This window comes from Pavona decussata, unplaced genomic scaffold (assembly GCF_977016875.1).
Source record: "Pavona decussata unplaced genomic scaffold, jaPavDecu1.1 SCAFFOLD_133, whole genome shotgun sequence".
Classification (NCBI taxonomy): domain Eukaryota; kingdom Metazoa; phylum Cnidaria; class Anthozoa; order Scleractinia; family Agariciidae; genus Pavona; species Pavona decussata.
Window position 1 is genome coordinate 2,688,786 of NW_028145546.1, and position 18,382 is coordinate 2,707,167.

General features: G+C 39.0%; 2 protein-coding genes across 3 annotated transcripts; one reads left to right on the forward strand and one right to left on the reverse strand.

Annotated features, from left to right (window-relative positions):
• Positions 1 to 7,938: 7,938 nt before the first annotated feature.
• LOC146468225 (RNA-binding protein 8A-like) lies at positions 7,939 to 18,364 on the reverse strand. Of its 2 annotated transcripts, none has more exons than XM_085124870.1 (6): positions 18,272 to 18,364; positions 18,140 to 18,196; positions 17,095 to 17,172; positions 16,424 to 16,560; positions 15,923 to 16,056; positions 7,939 to 8,101 (listed from the first exon to the last, which is right to left on the reverse strand). In XM_085124870.1, exons 1-6 carry the CDS (start codon positions 18,333 to 18,335, stop codon positions 8,068 to 8,070), a joined length of 504 nt encoding a protein of 167 aa, XP_084980996.1. In that variant the 5' UTR covers positions 18,336 to 18,364; the 3' UTR covers positions 7,939 to 8,067. The 2 variants fall into 2 exon arrangements, with proteins under 2 accessions (XP_084980996.1, XP_084980995.1); XM_085124869.1 differs by lacking the exon at positions 7,939 to 8,101 and adding an exon at positions 14,250 to 15,164.
• LOC146468226 (adenosine receptor A3-like) lies at positions 9,207 to 12,008 on the forward strand. The gene is made up of 2 exons (XM_085124778.1): positions 9,207 to 11,874; positions 11,911 to 12,008. The coding sequence occupies exon 1, from the start codon at positions 9,300 to 9,302 to the stop codon at positions 10,326 to 10,328; it is 1,029 nt and encodes a 342-aa protein (XP_084980904.1). The 5' UTR covers positions 9,207 to 9,299; the 3' UTR covers positions 10,329 to 11,874; positions 11,911 to 12,008.
• Positions 18,365 to 18,382: the final 18 nt, after the last annotated feature.

The following is an 18,382-nucleotide window of genomic DNA, read 5'->3' on the forward strand; positions in this document are numbered from 1 at the left end:
ACGTTTAGGGGTTTGATTCTTACGTTTGGGGGTTCTATTCTTACGTTTAGAAGTTCGATTCTTACGTTTGGGTGTTTGATTGTTACGTTTGGAAGTTTGATTGTAACGTTTGAGGGTTTTATTGTTAGGTGTGGGGGTTTGATTGTTACGTTTGGAAGTTTGATTGTAACGCTTGGGGGTTTTATTGTTACGTTTGGAGGTTTTATTGTTACGTTTGGGGGTTTGATTGTTACGTTTGGGGGTTTGATTCTTACGTTTGGGGGTTTGAATGTTACGTTTGGAAGTTTGATTGTTACGTTTGGGGGCTCGATTGTTACGTTTGGGGGTTCTTTTCTCACGTTTGGAAAATTGATTGTTACGTTTGGGGGTTCGATTCTAACGTTTGGGGGTTCGATTCTTACGTTTTGGGGTTCGATTCTTACGTTTGGGGGTTTGAATCCCTGCGTTTGAGGGTTCGATTCCTATGTTTAGGGTTTCGCTTCTTAAATTTGGGGGTTTGATTCCTACGTTTGGGGGTTTGACCTTTCCGTTTGGAAGTTTAATTGTGAAGTTTGGGGGTTTGATTCTTACGTCTGGGGGTTTGATTCTTACGTTTGGGGGTTTAATTCTTTCGTTTGGGGGTTGGATTCTTACGTTCTGGGGTTTGATTCTTACGTCTGGGGGTTGGATTCTTACGTTTGGGGATTCTATTTTCACGTTTGGGGGTTTGTTTGTTACGTTTGGGGGTTTGATTCCTACGTTTGGGGGTTTTATTCTTATGTTTGGGGTTTTTTTTTCTTACGTTTAGGGTTTGATTCTTACGTTTGGGGTTTTATTCTTACGTTTGGGGGTTTTGTTCTTACCTTTGGGGTTTGATTCTTAGGTTTGGGGGCTCGATTTCTACGTTTGGGGGTTCTATTTTTACGTTTAGGGTTTGATTCTTACGTTCGGGGTTTTATTCTTACGTTTGGGGGTTCGATTCTTATGGTTTGGGGTTCGATTCCTACGTTTGGGGGTTTGATTCTTACGTTTGGGATTTCGATTCTTTCGTTGGGGGTTCGATTGTTACGTTTGGAAGTTTGATTGTAACGTTTGAGGGTTTTATTGTTAGGTGTGGGGGTTTGATTGTTACGTTTGGAAGTTTGATTGTAACGCTTGGGGGTTTTATTGTTACGTTTGGAGGTTTTATTGTTACGTTTGGGGGTTTGATTTTTACGTTTGGGGGTTTGATTCTTACGTTTGGGGGTTTGAATGTTACGTTTGGAAGTTTGATTGTTACGTTTGGGGGCTCGATTGTTACGTTTGGGGGTTCTTTTCTCACGTTTGGAAAATTGATTGTTACGTTTGGGGGTTCGATTCTAACGTTTGGGGGTTCGATTCTTACGTTTTGGGGTTCGATTCTTACGTTTGGGGGTTTGAATCCCTGCGTTTGAGGGTTCGATTCCTATGTTTAGGGTTTCGCTTCTTAAATTTGGGGGTTTGATTCCTACGTTTGGGGGTTTGACCTTTCCGTTTGGAAGTTTAATTGTGAAGTTTGGGGGTTTGATTCTTACGTCTGGGGGTTTGATTCTTACGTTTGGGGGTTTAATTCTTTCGTTTGGGGGTTGGATTCTTACGTTCTGGGGTTTGATTCTTACGTCTGGGGGTTGGATTCTTACGTTTGGGGATTCTATTTTCACGTTTGGGGGTTTGTTTGTTACGTTTGGGGGTTTGACTCCTACGTTTGGGGGTTTTATTCTTATGTTTGGGGTTTTTTTTTCTTACGTTTAGGGTTTGATTCTTACGTTTGGGGTTTTATTCTTACGTTTGGGGGTTTTGTTCTTACCTTTGGGGTTTGATTCTTAGGTTTGGGGGCTCGATTTCTACGTTTGGGGGTTCTATTTTTACGTTTAGGGTTTGATTCTTACGTTCGGGGTTTTATTCTTACGTTTGGGGGTTCGATTCTTATGGTTTGGGGTTCGATTCCTACGTTTGGGGGTTTGATTCTTACGTTTGGGATTTCGATTCTTTCGTTGGGGGTTCGATTGTTACGTTTGGGGGTTCGATTCTCACGTTTGGGGGTTCGATTCGTACGTTTGGGGGTCCGATTCTTACGTTTGGGGGTTTGAATCCTGCGTTTGAGGGTTCGATTTCTACGTTTAGGGGTTCGCTTCTTAAATTTGGGGGTTTGATTCCTACGTTTGGGGGTTTGACCCTTCCGTTTGGGGGTTCGGTTCTTACGTTTGAGAGTTTGATTCTTACGTTTGGGGGTTCAATTCTTACGTTTGGAAGTTTGATGCTAACGTTTAGGGGCTTGATTTTTACGTTTGGGGGTTCTATTCTTACGTTTTGCGGGGTTTTTTTTTATGTTCAGGGGTTCTATTTTTACGTTTGAGGGTTCGACTATTACGGTTGCGGGATTCTATTCTTACGTTTTTGCGGTACTATTCTTACGTTTGGGGGTTCGATTCTTACGTTTAGATGTTTTTTTTTTTACATTCGGGGGTTCGATTCTTACTTTTGACGGTTTGATTTTTACTTTTGGGGGTTTGATTCTTAGGTTTGGAAGTTTGATTCTTACGTTTCGGGGTTCGATTCTTAAGATTGGGGGTTCGATTCTTACGTTTAAGGGTTCGATTCGTACGTTTGGGGGCTCGATTCCTACGTTGGGAGATTTGATTTTTACTTTTGGGGTTTGATTATTACGTTTGGGGGTTTGATTCTTGCTTTTGGGGGTTTGATTGTTACGTTTGGGGGTTCTAATCTTACGTTTGGAAGTTCGATTCTTACGTTTGGGTGTTTGATTTTTACGTTTGGAAGTTTGATTGTAACGTTTGGGGGTTTTATTGTTACGTTTGGGAGTTTGATTGTAACGTTTGGGGGTTTGATTGTTACGTTTGGGGGTTTTATTGTTACGTTTGGAAGTTTGATTGTAACATTTGGGGGTTTGATTGTTAAGCCTGGGGGTTTGATTGTTACGTTTGGGGGTTCGATTCTTGCTTTTGGGGGTTTGATTGTTGCGTTTGGGGGTTTGATTGTTACGTTTAAGAGTTTGATTGATACGTTTGGGGGTTTGATTGTTACGTTTTGGGGTTTGATTGTTACGTTTGGGGGTTTGATTGTTACGTTTAGGAGTTTGATTGATACGTTTGATGGTTTGATTCTTACTTTTGGGGGTTTGTTTATTACGTTTGGGGGTTCGATTCTTGCTTTTGGGCGTTTGATTCTTACATTTAAGGGTTCGATTCGTACGTTTGGGAGTTCGATTCTTACGTTGGGAAGTTTGATTTTTACTTTTGGGGTTTGATTATTACGTTTGGGGGTTCTATTCTTACGTTTAGAAGTTCGATTCTTACGTTTAGGTGTTTGATTGTTACGTTTGGAAGTTTGATTGTAACGTTTGGGGGTTTTATTGTTACGTTTGGGGGTTTGATTGTTACGTTTGGAAGTTTTATTGTTCCGTTTGGGGGTTTCATTGTTACGTTTGGAGGTTTTATTGTTACGTTTGGAAGTTTGATTGTTACGTTTGGGGGTTTGATTGTTACGTTTGGGGGTTTGATTCTTACGCTTGGGGGTTTGATTCTTACGTTTGGGGGTTTGAATGTTACGTTTGGAAGTTTGATTGATACGTTTGGGGGTTCGATTCTAACGTTTGGGGGTTCGATTCTTACGTTTGGGGGTTCGATTTTTACGTTTGGGGGTTTGAATCCTGCGTTTGAGGGTTCGATTCCTACGTTTGGGGATTCGTTTCTTACGTTTGGGGGTTTCATTTCTACGTTTGGGGGTTCGACTCTTCTCGGTTTGGAAGTTTAATTGTAAAGTTTGGGTGTTCGATTCTTACGTCTGGGGGTTTGATTCTTACGTTTGGGGGTTTAATTCTTTTGTTTGGGGGTTGGATTCTTACGTCTGGGGGTTTGATTATTACGTTTGGGGGTTTGAGTCTTACGTTTGGTCGTTCTATTTTTACGTTTGGGGTTTTGTTTCTTACGTTTGGGGGTTTGATTCCTACGTTTGGGGGTTTTATTCTTACGTTTGGGGGTTCTATTCTTATGTTTGGGGTTTTTTTCTTACGTTTGGGGTTTTATTCTTACGTTTGGGGTTTGATTCTTACGTTTGGGGGTTCGATTCCTATCTTTGGAGGTTTTATTCTTACGTTTGGGGGTTCTATTCTTACTTTTGGGGTTTGATTCTTACGTTTGGGGTTTTATTCTTAGTATTGGGGGTTTTGTTCTTACGTTTGGGGTTTGATTCTTACGGTTGTCGGTTCGATTCTTATGTTTTGGGGTTCGATTCTTACGTTTGGGGGTTCGATTCTTTCGTTTTGAGGTTCGATTCTTTCTTCTGGGGGTTCGATTCTACGTTTGGGGGTATAATTGATTCTTACGTTTGAGGGTTCGAATCTCACATTTTGGGGTTTTATTCTTTTGTTTGGCGGTTTTACTCTTACGTTTGGGGGTTCGATTCTTACTTTTGAGGGTTCGATTGTTACGTTTGAGGGTTCGATTCTTACGTTTGGGGGTGCAATTCTTACGTTTGGAAGTTTGATTCTAACGTTTAGAGGTTTGATTCTTACGTTTGGGGGTTCGATTCTTACTTTTGAGGGTTCGATTTTTACATTTGAGGGTTTGATTTATACGTTATAGGGTGCAATTCTTACGTTTGGAAGTTTGATTCTAACGTTTAGGGGTTTGATTCTTACGTTTGGGGATTCTATTCTTACGTTTTGCGGTTTTTTCTTTTGTGGAGGGGTTCCATTTTTACGTTTGAGGGTTCGACTCTTACGGTTGGGGGGTTCTATTCTTACGTTTGGTGGTACTATTCCTACGTTTGGGGGTTCGATTCTTACGTTTGGGGGTTTGATTCTTACATTTGAAAGTTTGTTTCTTACGTTTGAGGGTTCGATTCTTACGTTTGAGCGTTCGATTTTTACTTTTGGGGGTTTGATTCTTACGTTTGGAAGTTTGATTCTTACTTTTGGGGTTTGATTATTACGTTTGGGGGTTTGATTCTTACGTTTGGGTGTTTTATTGTTACGTTTGGATGTTTGATTGTAACGTTTGGGGGTTTTATTGTTACGTTTGGGGGCTTTATTGTTACGTTTGGAAGTTTGATTGTTACGTTTGGGCTTTTATTGTTACGTTTGGGGGTTTTATTGTTACGTTTGGTAGTTTGATTGTTACGTTTGGGGGTTTTATTGTTACGTTTGGGGGTTCGATTCTTGCTTTTGGGGGTTTGATTGTTACGTTTGGGGGTTTGATTATTACGTTTAAGAGTTTGAGTGATACGTTTGGTGGTTTGATTCTTACATTTGGGGGTTTTATTGTTACGTTTTGGGGTTTGATTGTTACTCTTGGGGGTTCGATCCTTGCTTTTGGGGGTTTGATTGTTACGTTTGGGGGTTTGATTGTTACGTTTAAGAGTTTGGGTGATACGTTTGGAAGTATGATTCTTACGTTTTGGGGTTTGATTGTTACGTTTGGAAGTTCGATTTTTACGTTTGGGGGTTTGACTTTTACGTTTGGAAGTTTGATTCTTACGTTTGGATGTTCGATTCTTTCGTTTGGGGGTTCGATTGTTACGTTTGGAAGTATGATTTTTACGTTTTGGGGTTTGATTGTTACGTTTGGAAGTTCGATTTTTACGTTTGGGGGTTTGATTTTTACGTTTGGAAGTTTGATTCTTACGTTTGGATGTTCGATTCTTTCGTTTGGGGGTTCGATTGTTACGTTTGGAAGTATGATTTTTACGTTTTGGGGTTTGATTGTTACGTTTGGAAGTACGATTCTTACGTTTGGGGGTTTGATTTTTGCGTTTGGAAGTTTGATTGTTACGTTTGGGGGTTGTATCCGTACGTTTGGGGGCTCTATTCATATGTTTGTGGGTTATATTTTTACCTTTTTGGGTTGTACTCTCACGTTTGGGGGTTGAATCCTTACGTTTGGAGGTTGTACCCTTAGGTTTGGGGGTTCTATTCTTACGTTTGGGGGTTGTATTCTTAAGGTTGGTGGTTGTATTCTTACCTTTTTGGGTTGTATTCTTACGTTCGCGGGTTCTATTCTTGGGTTTGGTTGTTGTATCCTTACCTTTGGGGGTTCTATTTTTATGTTTGATGGTTCTATTCTAAGTTCGGGTGTATTATTCTTTCGTTTGGGGGCTGTATTCTTACGTTTGGCGTTTGTATTCTTACGTTCGGGGGTTATATTCTTACGTTTGGGGGTTGTATTCTTACGTTTTGGGGTTGTATTCTTACGTTTGGGGGGTCTATACTTACGTGTGGGGGTTCTACTGTTACGTTTGGGTGTTGTATCCTTAGGTTTGAGGGTTCTCTTCTCATGTTTTGGACTTGTATTCTTACGTTTGGGGGTTCTACTCTTACGTTCGGAGGTTTTATTTTTACTTTTGGGCGTTCTATTCTTACGTTTGGGGGTTGTATCTTTAAGTTTGGGGGTTTAGTTCTTACGTTTGGGGGTTGTATCCTTACGTTTGGTGGTTGTATTCTTACGTTCGGGATTTCTATTCTTATGTTTGGGGGTTGTATCCTTATGTTTTGGGGTTCTATTCTTGCGTTTGGGTGTTTTATACTTACGTTTGTGGGTTCTATTGTTACGTTTTGGCGTTGTATCCTTTCGTTTGGGGGTTCTATTCTGATGTTTTGGGGGTTTTATTCTTCTGTTTGTTTGGTTCTGTTCCTACGTTTGGGGATTCTACTGTTACGTTTGGAGGTTCTATTCTTACTTTTTGGGTTTCTATTCTTACGTTTCGGGGTTCGATTCTTACGTTTGGGGGTTGTATCGTTACGTTATCGGGGTTCTATTCTTACGTTTGGCGGTTGTATCTTTACGTTTGGGGGTTATATTCTTACGTGTGGGGTGTCTATTCTTATGTTTGGGGGCTCTATTCTTACGTTTGGGGGGTTCTATTCTTACCCTAGGGGCTAGGGTAATGTAACAAGTATTGTGTTTAAGTTGTGATTATACATTGAAGAATTAAATAAATAAAAGTATTGAAAATGCAGTCCGCAGAATTTTATGGAAAAGGCTTATTTGCGACAAATTTCCCCATCTTTTCACGGGAACATAAATATGACAGCCGGTCCGCTGTGTATTGTTTTTAATTAATAATGAAGTATTAAAATTACGGAGTTTGAAAAGTTTTGTAGAACAGGCTCAGATACTGCGAATCAGAAAACATAATGAAGTAATCATTACCACATTGAAATACTGATTCTTTTAAAGTTTAATTGATATTTTAGAACAAATAAAACGAATTTGCTTTACAAAAAGAAATGATTACTGAGGTTGAAGATACACAAACATTTACAAGTGTAAGCAGATAGCTAAGATGCAAAACATAGAATAAACACAATTTAGATGAGAAAAGCTCCGTTAAAAACATTCTGGAAAGCAGATAGAAGTAAAAACTAGAAAGTCTTTTTTTAACAGGGAACTGGGCCATGCCAATCCAACTCACTGTGTTACCGAGTTGTGTAATTTCTGAGAGTGTTCAATGTCTTTTTCTTCTTCTCCAGGTTAACCAAATATCAGAACATGTTGCCAAATAGAGCATCAACGATAATTGTTGAAGCGTTTTTTGCAATGCACATGCACATGCAATCAAAAGAACGAACCAACTCCAAAAACCATCTGACCAAATTTTGTCCGAGAGCTTCAAATTACCAAACGCGATTTTTTTCTCTGCTCTCTGCTCAAATTATATTGTGACATTGAGATAAGAACCAAGAAGGGACTACAAAAATGACACAAAGACTGTGTGGGAATGAATGACTTGGTGATTTCCCTTCAAACGTACATATAGGTGATTTGGAGTAACAGAGATAAATAGTAGATCACAAACATTTAAGGAAACTGGTCTACTTTCACAAAGTACAACTCTTCTGCAAAAAATCCTTGCCTGTGTGCAGATATCACCTATCTACCCCCTTTGCTTTCATTGCATAAAGCCGAGCAGAGAGATGGCAGATATCTGCTCACAGGCTACAAAAAGCCCTACTTCACTTATCCATGATAAACAACTGGCATTTGTACACTTGATACTTTTACCACATAAAAGCAAACCAAGAGGTACATTGAGTGAAAATGGATGTGACATCTAGTATCTTCTTGTTTCTCTTCTTCTTCCTGATCTAAAGAAACAAGGAAAAACAATGTTGGTGATCAACCCTAGAATGAATACTAGATATGAACACAACAATGCTTTCTTCTTTTCTTTTACACCGCAAACCGTGGTCTGTTTCAAATCCCGCATTTGATTCATTCTCACTTTTGTCTTCTATTCAAAAGTGATAACAACAACAACAACGACAACAACATTAACTTTATTTTTACAAACTGAAAAAAAAGGCCTTTGTAGCCCTCAGTTAGCAGAGCTATTCTAGGCAGGCTACTTAAACTGACAATATATAGTTAATAAGCTCGCACACACACAATTAAATAAATAAATGAGCGAATAAATAAGAATAAAAAATACATAATAGTAGTGATAATTAAAGGTTATAAATAAGCCAGCCATACATAAATTGCGTTAGCCTAAGGGGAAAAATAACAGGTCAAAGAGAAAGCTAGTCAGTTAAAATACAAATTGAAAAGTGATTATTTTGTGTTGATTTATTCCATCAGTTTTCTGTGTCTAGCTCGGAGGAGCCAGTGTTCAAACATTATCAGGAACAGGAAGCTTTAACTACCCTTGTGTGTGGGTTGACAGAACACCAAAGGATGACGCCAAGTGTTTGCCATTGGCAGTGGAATTGAAAGTTAGTTAACAAAACTAAGAAACAAAAATATAGTTTTATTTTGTATTTGTGGGTGTGCTTCTAGAGACCCTGGGAACGAGGTTAAACACGTTTGGACGAATTTCTCATAGAAATATGATACCATATGTCACCGATAACAGCCCAAGGACACTGAGGCCACCTGCTGTTTAACTTATTTTTCGTTTGCCACTATTTACCATATGTAAAAAAATTCTTGTAGCAAACCTTCTTTCTTTCGAAAAAACCTGTTTTCATAAAAGTATAACTAAAAAGGAAATTTTACAGGGCCGGATAGTTCGCCCTCAGACTAACCGTGGATGTTTGGTTGTATATCGTCCATAGTACACCTCTAAATTAAGAGCCTTCGTGATGTTTAGGAAATTCTCTTGATGGATACACCTTGCACGAAAACGGTCCAATTTCAGTTATGATTGGCAGTTGTGATTAGCTATGTAAAAATTGCCCGGATGATGTCAAACACTGCAGGCTGACACTCCCGTTTCCGTTTATCAAACGTCCTCTCACCGAATCATAGTCAAAGCGTTTTCACCGTTTGGTTTCAACAACTAAAATGAAGAACATGTCAACCACCACTGGTCCCAACAACACGTCCTCATCATCTTCTGAGGAGCTTTCGTCCAAGGCAGAAGGAATCGTATTCTGCACAGTTTTTGCTTTGGAAGCCGTCTTCGTTGCCGTAGGAAACTTGCTGACAATTGTTCTCTTTGCAATGAATAAGAACATACGTAAGAAAAGCTTATTCCTCGTCATTAACATGTCGTTTGCTGATCTGATATTAGGTTCTTTGTGCATACCCTTTTATATTTACTACGTGGGAACTGAGTATCAGCTATGGACGGACAAGCTGCCTATGTTTTTTACCATTCTATTCGGAGCCGTAGACACCTTATTCTCTCAAGCCTCAATAATTTCTGCAACCTTGCTATCAGTTGAGAGATTTTACGCTATCTACTGGCCGCTAAATCACCGAGCACTGTCAATGCAAGCAAAACGCATTGTTATTTTTATGGTGTGGGCAATAGCCATCGTTGTGTCCTCTGTCTTCAATCTATTATTGAACCTTGTTTCGTTGAAACATTCCGTTTTTGCTTGGGTGCCGTACGTTTTGACTGTCCTCTTCATCGTATGCGGCTGCAACATCGGTATTTGGAGAAAGTTTCGACGTGGAAGGATGGCTTCACAACAGCAAAACAGAGCGGTACAAAACCAACGCTTGACAAAAACCTTGTTGTTTGTATCGATTATTGCTTTGATATCATGGATTCCACTGATTATTCTAAACCTCTTTATTGCTTTAGGGCGCGCTGATCTATCTACTTACTATAATTACACTAATATTCTAAATTACTCCAATTCGTTCCTCAACCCAATCGTGTACGCCTTAAGAATCCCCGAGTTTAAACAAGCACTGGGTCTGTGCTGTTTTAGAATGCGGGCAGCTAACAGTATGAAAGGGAAGGGAAGAAGAGATAACAGGGCTGCCGTATTGACGACGGTGACAGAGCTGAAAACATTGCCAACCGATTCCTGTCATCTAAACAGTGCGTACGAACAGGACATTTTGGACACCAAGTTATAATTTTTTTATCACTCGTAATACGTGATCATTCATTGCTCTAAGTTCATGTAAATTCCAGTTGGCAAATACAATTAGGCGTATATATGCGAGCAGATGTCAAACATGTTGTCAAACTATTGTCAACATTTTTTTTTTCGTTCTTATAAACTCGGATTCGAGACTAGTGAGCGTTTACTAATACTGTTTACTTGAAACGCCGGAGAGAATCTCCAAACTCAAATGTGTGTGTTGAAGCGACTTATTTTTTAAGATTGTTGTGTTAAAGCACAAGTTTGAGTGACGTCAACTTCTTAAAGATTATCAACAGGAATCTGCAAAGGAGGCGGCGTGGTCCAGCGGTTTAGAGCGCTGGAGTTGAAATTTCGGAGAGAAAATCAGTAAATTATTGCCGGAATTTGTGTACTTTTGGGTTTCTTGTGGTAGATTGACAAATTATGTTTTGGACCGTTGTGCGCGTATAAAATAAACAATATTTAGCATGACGACACAAGGCAATTATCATCACTTCGTTAGCCGTTTGACAACAAATTAGTGAGTGTTACTTATTTTGCTCGACGTGGACGTCGAGGTTTAACGGAAGGCGAATGTTAGGGAAACTTTGATCGATATTTATTGTACTCGTATTCGAATTTATAGGGAATATTTCATATTTATCCAAGTATATTTTGTGGCTTAAGGTTTTGTTATTATTGGTTCTATATCGTATATCGTTCAATTTGTAAAGGGCAATGGTAACCTTTATTAGTTTCCGTTTTAGCTTTTCAGTAATTTTCCGAGCTGTGCAATTGTTCTTGAAAACCTTATGATGCTTGTTACTAAAGGGAAAATAATTAGAAAACCAACAGTAGCTATGCTAGGAAGTATTTTCAAATTATCTTCGTTGACCTGAATAAGGTTAATCAACTTGGAAGTTCTAGAAGTTGGTTTCGGTTGAAATGAATACTCTTGAAATGAGCTCCGTTCTGTAATTGCGTTTTCGGGAGTATTCAATAGGATAACCTAGTTTAATTTAGTTATGAATACTTAGTGAGTTTCTTTGTGAACTGTAATGACGGTAATTACGCGGCACGAGCCGTTCACTGACACTTCAGAAAACTCATTTGCTACGTTTACACACCTTCAAGAACTTTTAACTTATCAGGACAGTTGAATAGTGCGGTTATCCTTGATTAACAAGTGTAGTCGTTAGCTAGTCGTTAGTGAGGTTTTAGTGCTAAAACTTGGCTTTTTAATCCTCTAGGCGTTATTCAAAGTACTGCCGCGTCCTCTGTAATTACTTATCACATTCACACGTATTGTATTCTGTTAACAATGGATACTTGTACAAATCATATATACAGTATACAACTCTGTAAGTAGCGCTTAGTGATTACATCAGTGATACATCGGTGATTACATACAACAGTGATTACTTGTTTACGACCTTGCTGTTGGGCGAACTTATGTCAGTTCGTCCTTCGAGAATAAACTACTGTTGGAACCAAAAGTGAAGTTGTCGCTGTTAATTCTACATCCAGTTGCGGCTAGATCTTGGTACCTCAAGGGAGTGACGGCCCTTTCTCGCAAGCGATCTCTCCTTGAGTTAATCTTCCCCAAGAACTTGTCACAGAAGTTCTCCCGTTCAAGTTCAGAATAGCCCGAAACGTACCCGTTCGCTTAGAGTGGAAAAATCTCCCGTCACACTAGCTTTGGGTAGCTAAGTGCATTTCCACTATAAAAATACATTTCTATTTGTATTTTAAACTCATAAATTATCGTGCGAAGATGTATTTATTGAGTGCTCTCACGGTTTGCTTGAATTTGTTTTGTAGTATGCCAGCCACTTGTAACATAGATTCAAGGAGGGCCTCCTCTGGAAAGTATACAAATGATCAAGTCAGCTACCATGGTATACGGTAACGTGGAAAAGCCTGTACAGTCTGTGGGGGAGGGGAAAGAGGGGGTGGATTCTGCCATCGTGGACATTTGGCGCTAAACCATCCTAAAGTTACAGTGAAATCGTGGACATTTGGCGTTAAACCATCCTAAAGTTACAGTGAAACTTTCCAGAAATTTATTGGAGAACAATATGGTGTCAGGGCAGGTCAACATTCAGTACAATGAATTGGCAAGAGAGGATCCTATCTTCGAATTGGTGATGCCATGAGAAGTTTGGAACAGCTTACCTTCGGAGCTACGAGATCAAGACAGCGCTTTTTAGGGAACTGCCTTAAACATATATTTGTAGGAAAGTTCTTTCTAATTTAGCTTAATTTTGTTACTGATAAGGAAGAAAGGTCGAATTTTTCTAAAACACACTTTTTTAGGTAATTGTTGAAACAAGTAAGGGACGCAGTGTTTAATGAAGACGATAGTTCGAAATCTTGAAAAGAACGCCAGCTATCTGGAAAAAAGTTTTGTAGGAATAGCGTTGAACGAGTAAGAGTGTCATAATCCAATTTATACGGGGCTGTGTTCACGTTTTACGCGGCAAATTTTCCCCGCGATCTCTAATTAGGTTTTCTTCTTACTATTCATCTACGCTAAAGCGCTTTTGAAAGAATTAACCTGAAAAAAAGGAGCCGTTCGTACAGTGCGATGCGCCTTACCGTGGCCACCCAACAAGCCTTTTTTTTTTTTACAAGTTAGCCAATCAGGATACGCGAATCTGATTAACGGTCACGCCTCCTTGCAAAGTATCAACAGGCGAGTAAAGTAACAACGAATTATTGAAAAAATTGTCGTTTAGTATTTTATGAACAAGGAGGAAGGTATCCTGATTGGCTAATTTTTTTAAAAAAAAAGTTTGTTGGATGGCCACGGTAAGGCGCGTCGCACTGTAACATCGTTGCATGGTGGTATAGACATGTATTAAAAAAAAATCCTGCCGTCAATTACATAGGCAGTTCCAACCTGGGTTCAGGGATGCATAAACATCGAAGGTTGTTTGTTGACACAGACAGTAAAAGCCTTCACGGACTGGAGAAAAAGTTGTAAACCGGCTATGTGTATTCAACAACAAAAAAAGATTCGACAACTACAAATGCTTAATAGAGCTTTTCCACACACTATAAAGGCCAAAATCATCGATAAATTTGTTTTTGGGTGAATTTTCTTCCATTTCTCTCTATTCGAGAAACGTTGCCGCCGTTTCTTACTTTGTTTCGTTTTAGTTTCGAGGTTCTCACATTTGTTACGGTTCTAGTAATTAACTTCCCTCGTCAAATAAAAACTAACTGACTTAATAACCCAATATTAGCATTGAAAATGCAGGCGGAACATGTAAATAGTCAAGCGTGTGTTCGGTATGTAAGTAATAAATGTAAATGTAATGTCTTTAACTCGCGGAGTACCAGAGAGCTCTAGGAGCTCGTTCGAAAGTGTCTCTGCGCTCCAGGTCGAATTGGAATATGGAAATTTTGGTTTTTGTGGAGGGACGAAAAACCTTGGGGCAGGGACGAGAACCAAGATCAAACTCAACCCATGTCACACAGGGGTGGGAGGTGAGTGCTGTCAGCACTGCGCCACCCCTACCTATAGTCTGAAATGTCAGCCGTCTCCTCCCCCTAACCCACAGGGGGCGCGGAGAGAGAGACTGTCTCCCGCGCCCCCTGTGGGTTAGGGGGAGGAGACGGCTGACATTTCAGACTCCTTACCTACGGTAATGAAAGCAAGTATGGTATTTAAGTTGTGATAATACAATTAAGAATTAAATAAATAAAAGTATTGAAAATGCAGTCCGCGGAATTTTGTGGAAAAGGCTTATTTGCTACAAATTTTCCCATCCTTTCACAGGAAACATAATTATGAGAGCCCGTCAGCTGTTCATTGTTTTAATAATAAAGTATTAAAGTTACGGTGTTTTTACGGAAAATTTTTGTAGAACAGGCTCAGATACCGCGAATCAGAAACCATGATGGAGGAATCATTACCACACTGAGATACTGATTCTTTTAAAATTTATTGATATTTTAGAACAAATAAAACGAATTTGCTTCACGAAAAGAAATGATTTACTGAAGATTAAGATACACAAGCATTTACAAGTGTAAGCACATAGCTAAGATGCAAAACATAGAATAAACACAATTTAGATGACAAAAGCTCCGTTAAAAACATTCTGGAAAGCAGATCTATAGAAGTAAAAACTAGAAAATCTTTTATTTTAACAGGGAACTGGGCCATACCAATCCAACTCACTGGGTTACCGAGTTGTGTCATTTCTGAGTGTTCAATGTCCTTTTCTTCTCCAGGTTAACCAAATATCAGAACAAGTTGCCAAATAGAGCATCAACGATAATTGTTGAAGCTTTGGCAATGCACATGCAATCAAAAGAACGAACCAACTCCAAAAAGCATCTGTCCTAATTTAGTCTGAGAGCTTCGAATTACCAAAACTGATTTTTTCTCTGCTCTCTGATCAAATTATATGGTGACATATTGAGATAAAAACCAAGAAGGGAGGACTGCAAAAATGACACAAAGACTGTGTGGGAATGAATGACTTGGTGATTTCCCTTCAAACGTACATATAGGTGATTTGGAGTAACAGAGATAAATAGCAGATTACATACATTTAAGGAAACTGGTCTACTTTCACAAACAAAGTACAACTCTTCTGCAAAAAATCCTTGCCTGTGTCCTTTGCTTTCATTGCATAAAGCAGAGCAGAGAAATGGCAGATATCTGCTCACAGGCTACAAAAAGCCCTACTTCACTTATCCATGATAAACAAATGGCATTTGTACACTTGATACTTTTATCACATTAAAAGCAAACAAAAAGGTACATTAAATGAAAATGGATGTGACATGCTTCGCATTCTAGTATCTTCTTGTTTCCCTTCTTCTTCCTGATCTAAAGAAACAAGGAAAAACAATGTTGGTGATCAACCCTAGAATGAATACTAGATATGAACACAGCACTGCAATGATTACAGCAACAAGTCAGTTGTTCCAGTCTGTTATCTCAGCCTGGATAAAACTCAGACAGGGAAGGCAATAGATAAAGTTGAAATTGAGCCTAAGGAGCCAACATGGCTGAGGCTTAACCTGGTTTCTGTAGCCTGAAGCAACTACACAACAGTAGGCGTTTTGTTAATTCCCTCTGGATGGGGTGCGAGTCCTTCACAGGGTTACTCCCAGTGGTATCTTCCAGATACCCAGTTATACACCTGGGTCAAGAGAGACAATGTGGAGCAAAGTTTCTTGTCTAAAGAAACAACACAGTAATTCAGAGACCAACCTAGCCTTGAAGCACTGACCCTCTGATCTTCCAATCATTGAATCGGAAATCCCATGGGTTAACCACTATAATGCATTGATCACCACTCATTGTTTAGTTGGAAGCATGATATACAAAGTGAGTGTTACCATGTTCTTTTTATTAAATTCGCATTAATTTTTCCTCAATAGTTTTACTGGTTTTTCAAGTAAAAGAGAAACAACAGAGGTGTGCCACATTGACACACAACATAAACAATGGATCAACATGTAGGTTGATGAGTAACTACTGGAAAAAATAACTCACAGATGTTGTATTGTGCATCAAAACAATAATTTTAAAAACATAGCAAGTAAAAACGAATAAAAATATCAAACAACTTCAAGGTTTACCCAGCAGTTTTTTGTGGTCCCTTGACAAAGGCCCAATCCACAGCGATCTTTTGTTCAAGGAGGTCTGATCCATTCAGGGCGTCCATTGCAGCTTCGGCTTCCTTGTAAGTCTCATATTCCACAAGTGCATAACCCTGTGGCAGACAATGACATAACTGATTGACGCTACTGAAAGCCAAAAGAACTGACCGTACAGCCCGGCGGTTTCTTCCTTATTGAAGCTATAAAGACGCGTGTGTGCCGCCTCAGAGGGTATGGGTTTTGAACTGTTTTGGTTTGAAAGTGGGTATTGATTTTGACCCGTCCAAAGTCTAAAACAAATATGGATTTTAGAGGCCAGGACTGAAGACAGGCATTACCCTGATACATGACCTTACAACATGTTAGTGTGCAAAGAGTAAGTTTTGCCTCTGCAAGCTTAAAATTGCACTGGCAGCAACTACTAAAAGTGTCTTGGAAAGCCTAAACATTTTTTGTGCTGCGGTATATAACTCTTTTTACCTTAAGGAAACCTGTCCGTCTGTCCAGATTTGCATGAAGGTTTTTTATTTCACCATACTCGGAAAACGCGTCATGAATATCATCTTCCTGTGCTTCCTCATGAACATTGGTAACAAACAAGATCCAGCCTTCCACAGCTGCAAATGACAAGAAGAGCAGTCACACTGTTATTTTGACTTCTTTTACGCATAAGAACAGGACAACAAAATTATTTCCAAAATGTCTGAAGCAGGAATTTCAATATGTTTTAGAGCAGATGACAAAAACTTAAAAGTGGGTGGCAGTTTAATAATTATTCTTACATGTACTAAAATGCTATCAGTTTCAGAGAGAGTAGGCGGCAAATTCTGGTGAATTTGTTATCACTGACAGCAATTTTTGTTGTTTGGCAACTCTTATTGAAACCTTTAGGCTCTGAAATTGTAATCATTATGTTAGGCCACAGAAGGAATAACTGTGTCTTCCAGAATATCTTTTCTTACAATGTCGTTGAGAAAATGAAATGGGCACACACATTGTTTTATTGACTGTTCTTAGTTTTCCAGGTTTGGTCATTTTATGCCTTTGTTATCAAATCAACCCTGTTTGTGCTTATTGTGCCTGTCTATGCAACTCCCATGCCACTCTAAATATTTTTTTAAACAGGGTCAACCTATAGTTGTGGAACTTACAGCGAGCTGGGCCTGTTTGACTACCATCGTCAGTTTCCATTGATTCATATTGCTCTTTAGCATGAGATGAAGAGTCACCTGGAAAATTCAGATAAAACATACAGCAAGTTTGTAGCACATACCGAGACAGCTCATCTTGGCTGCAACAGTTTCCTAGTCTCTTAAAAACCAAGAAAGCTTGCTTTCAAATTAATAATTTTTTGCGCTTACTGTAAATTGTGTGGCAAATTTGTAGATTTCTAAACATGTATCTCAAAACTTTATAACAAGTTTGTACCATTGAAGACTAGATAGGAATAACATATGCTTTGTGTGAGAACAGATTTCTGCACAGCTTTATACATACACACAACAATGATTTTTATGTATACATTTTCTGACTCAAAACTCTATTCAGGCTTGCTGTTTGTGGAAGAGGATTGGTATGACAAACAACATTATTTATGGTGACTCCAACACATTTGGTTGAATTTGTTGTAGAAATAACAATACCATTCATAAGAACTGTTTCAGGAGTAAATCATTAAAGCATAAAGACAGTAGTACAAGTATAATTAACGTATGAGACTGTGCAGCAATCTTTCCCAAAGCAATTCAAAGCGCTGGTTCATTTTCTGTAGCATTTATCTAGTTGATCAGTAGATTATCTCATTTTGAAGTCTGTTGTTTTAGGATACATGTATGCCTCACCATAAAAATGCTCATCGTACGCGTGCGATCGGAGAATTCTGTTCTGATTCTATTATCACAATCGTATGTTGTGTACCTTTATTAATGAAACATTCTTGTGTTCACAAAACTTTCTCACTGGAATTAAGCCTTTACTTGACCGTTTCAGCAAACAGAGTCCGGCACCATGGAGATATTCGATAATATAAGCTTATGTTTTTAGTATGTTTCACCTTTCCTTTACGACTTACAATTAAGGCGTTCAATTATAATACAATATCTACAGTTAAAATGAAGATCGAAATGATTATTTCATCTGTGCAAGGAAACAGGTGATAAGGCTGTCATGTTGAAGAGACAAAGTAAATGGGCTTACCTTTGAATCCTCTCCCCTTCCGTTTGGTGACGGCTGACTTTAATCTCTGAATTCCGTCTACAGAGAAATGAAAATCATGAGCACATGCTACAAGTCCTTAACATCACTCAGTTAAGGCTGACTAAGTCTTACCATCGCCCTCGTCCTCAGAAAAACCACCTTTGTCTTCAACATCTACATCCAGTACGTCCGCCATCTTTTTTCCGCGCGTGGTTTAGGCTTCGACTACGCATGAGTTTGAAG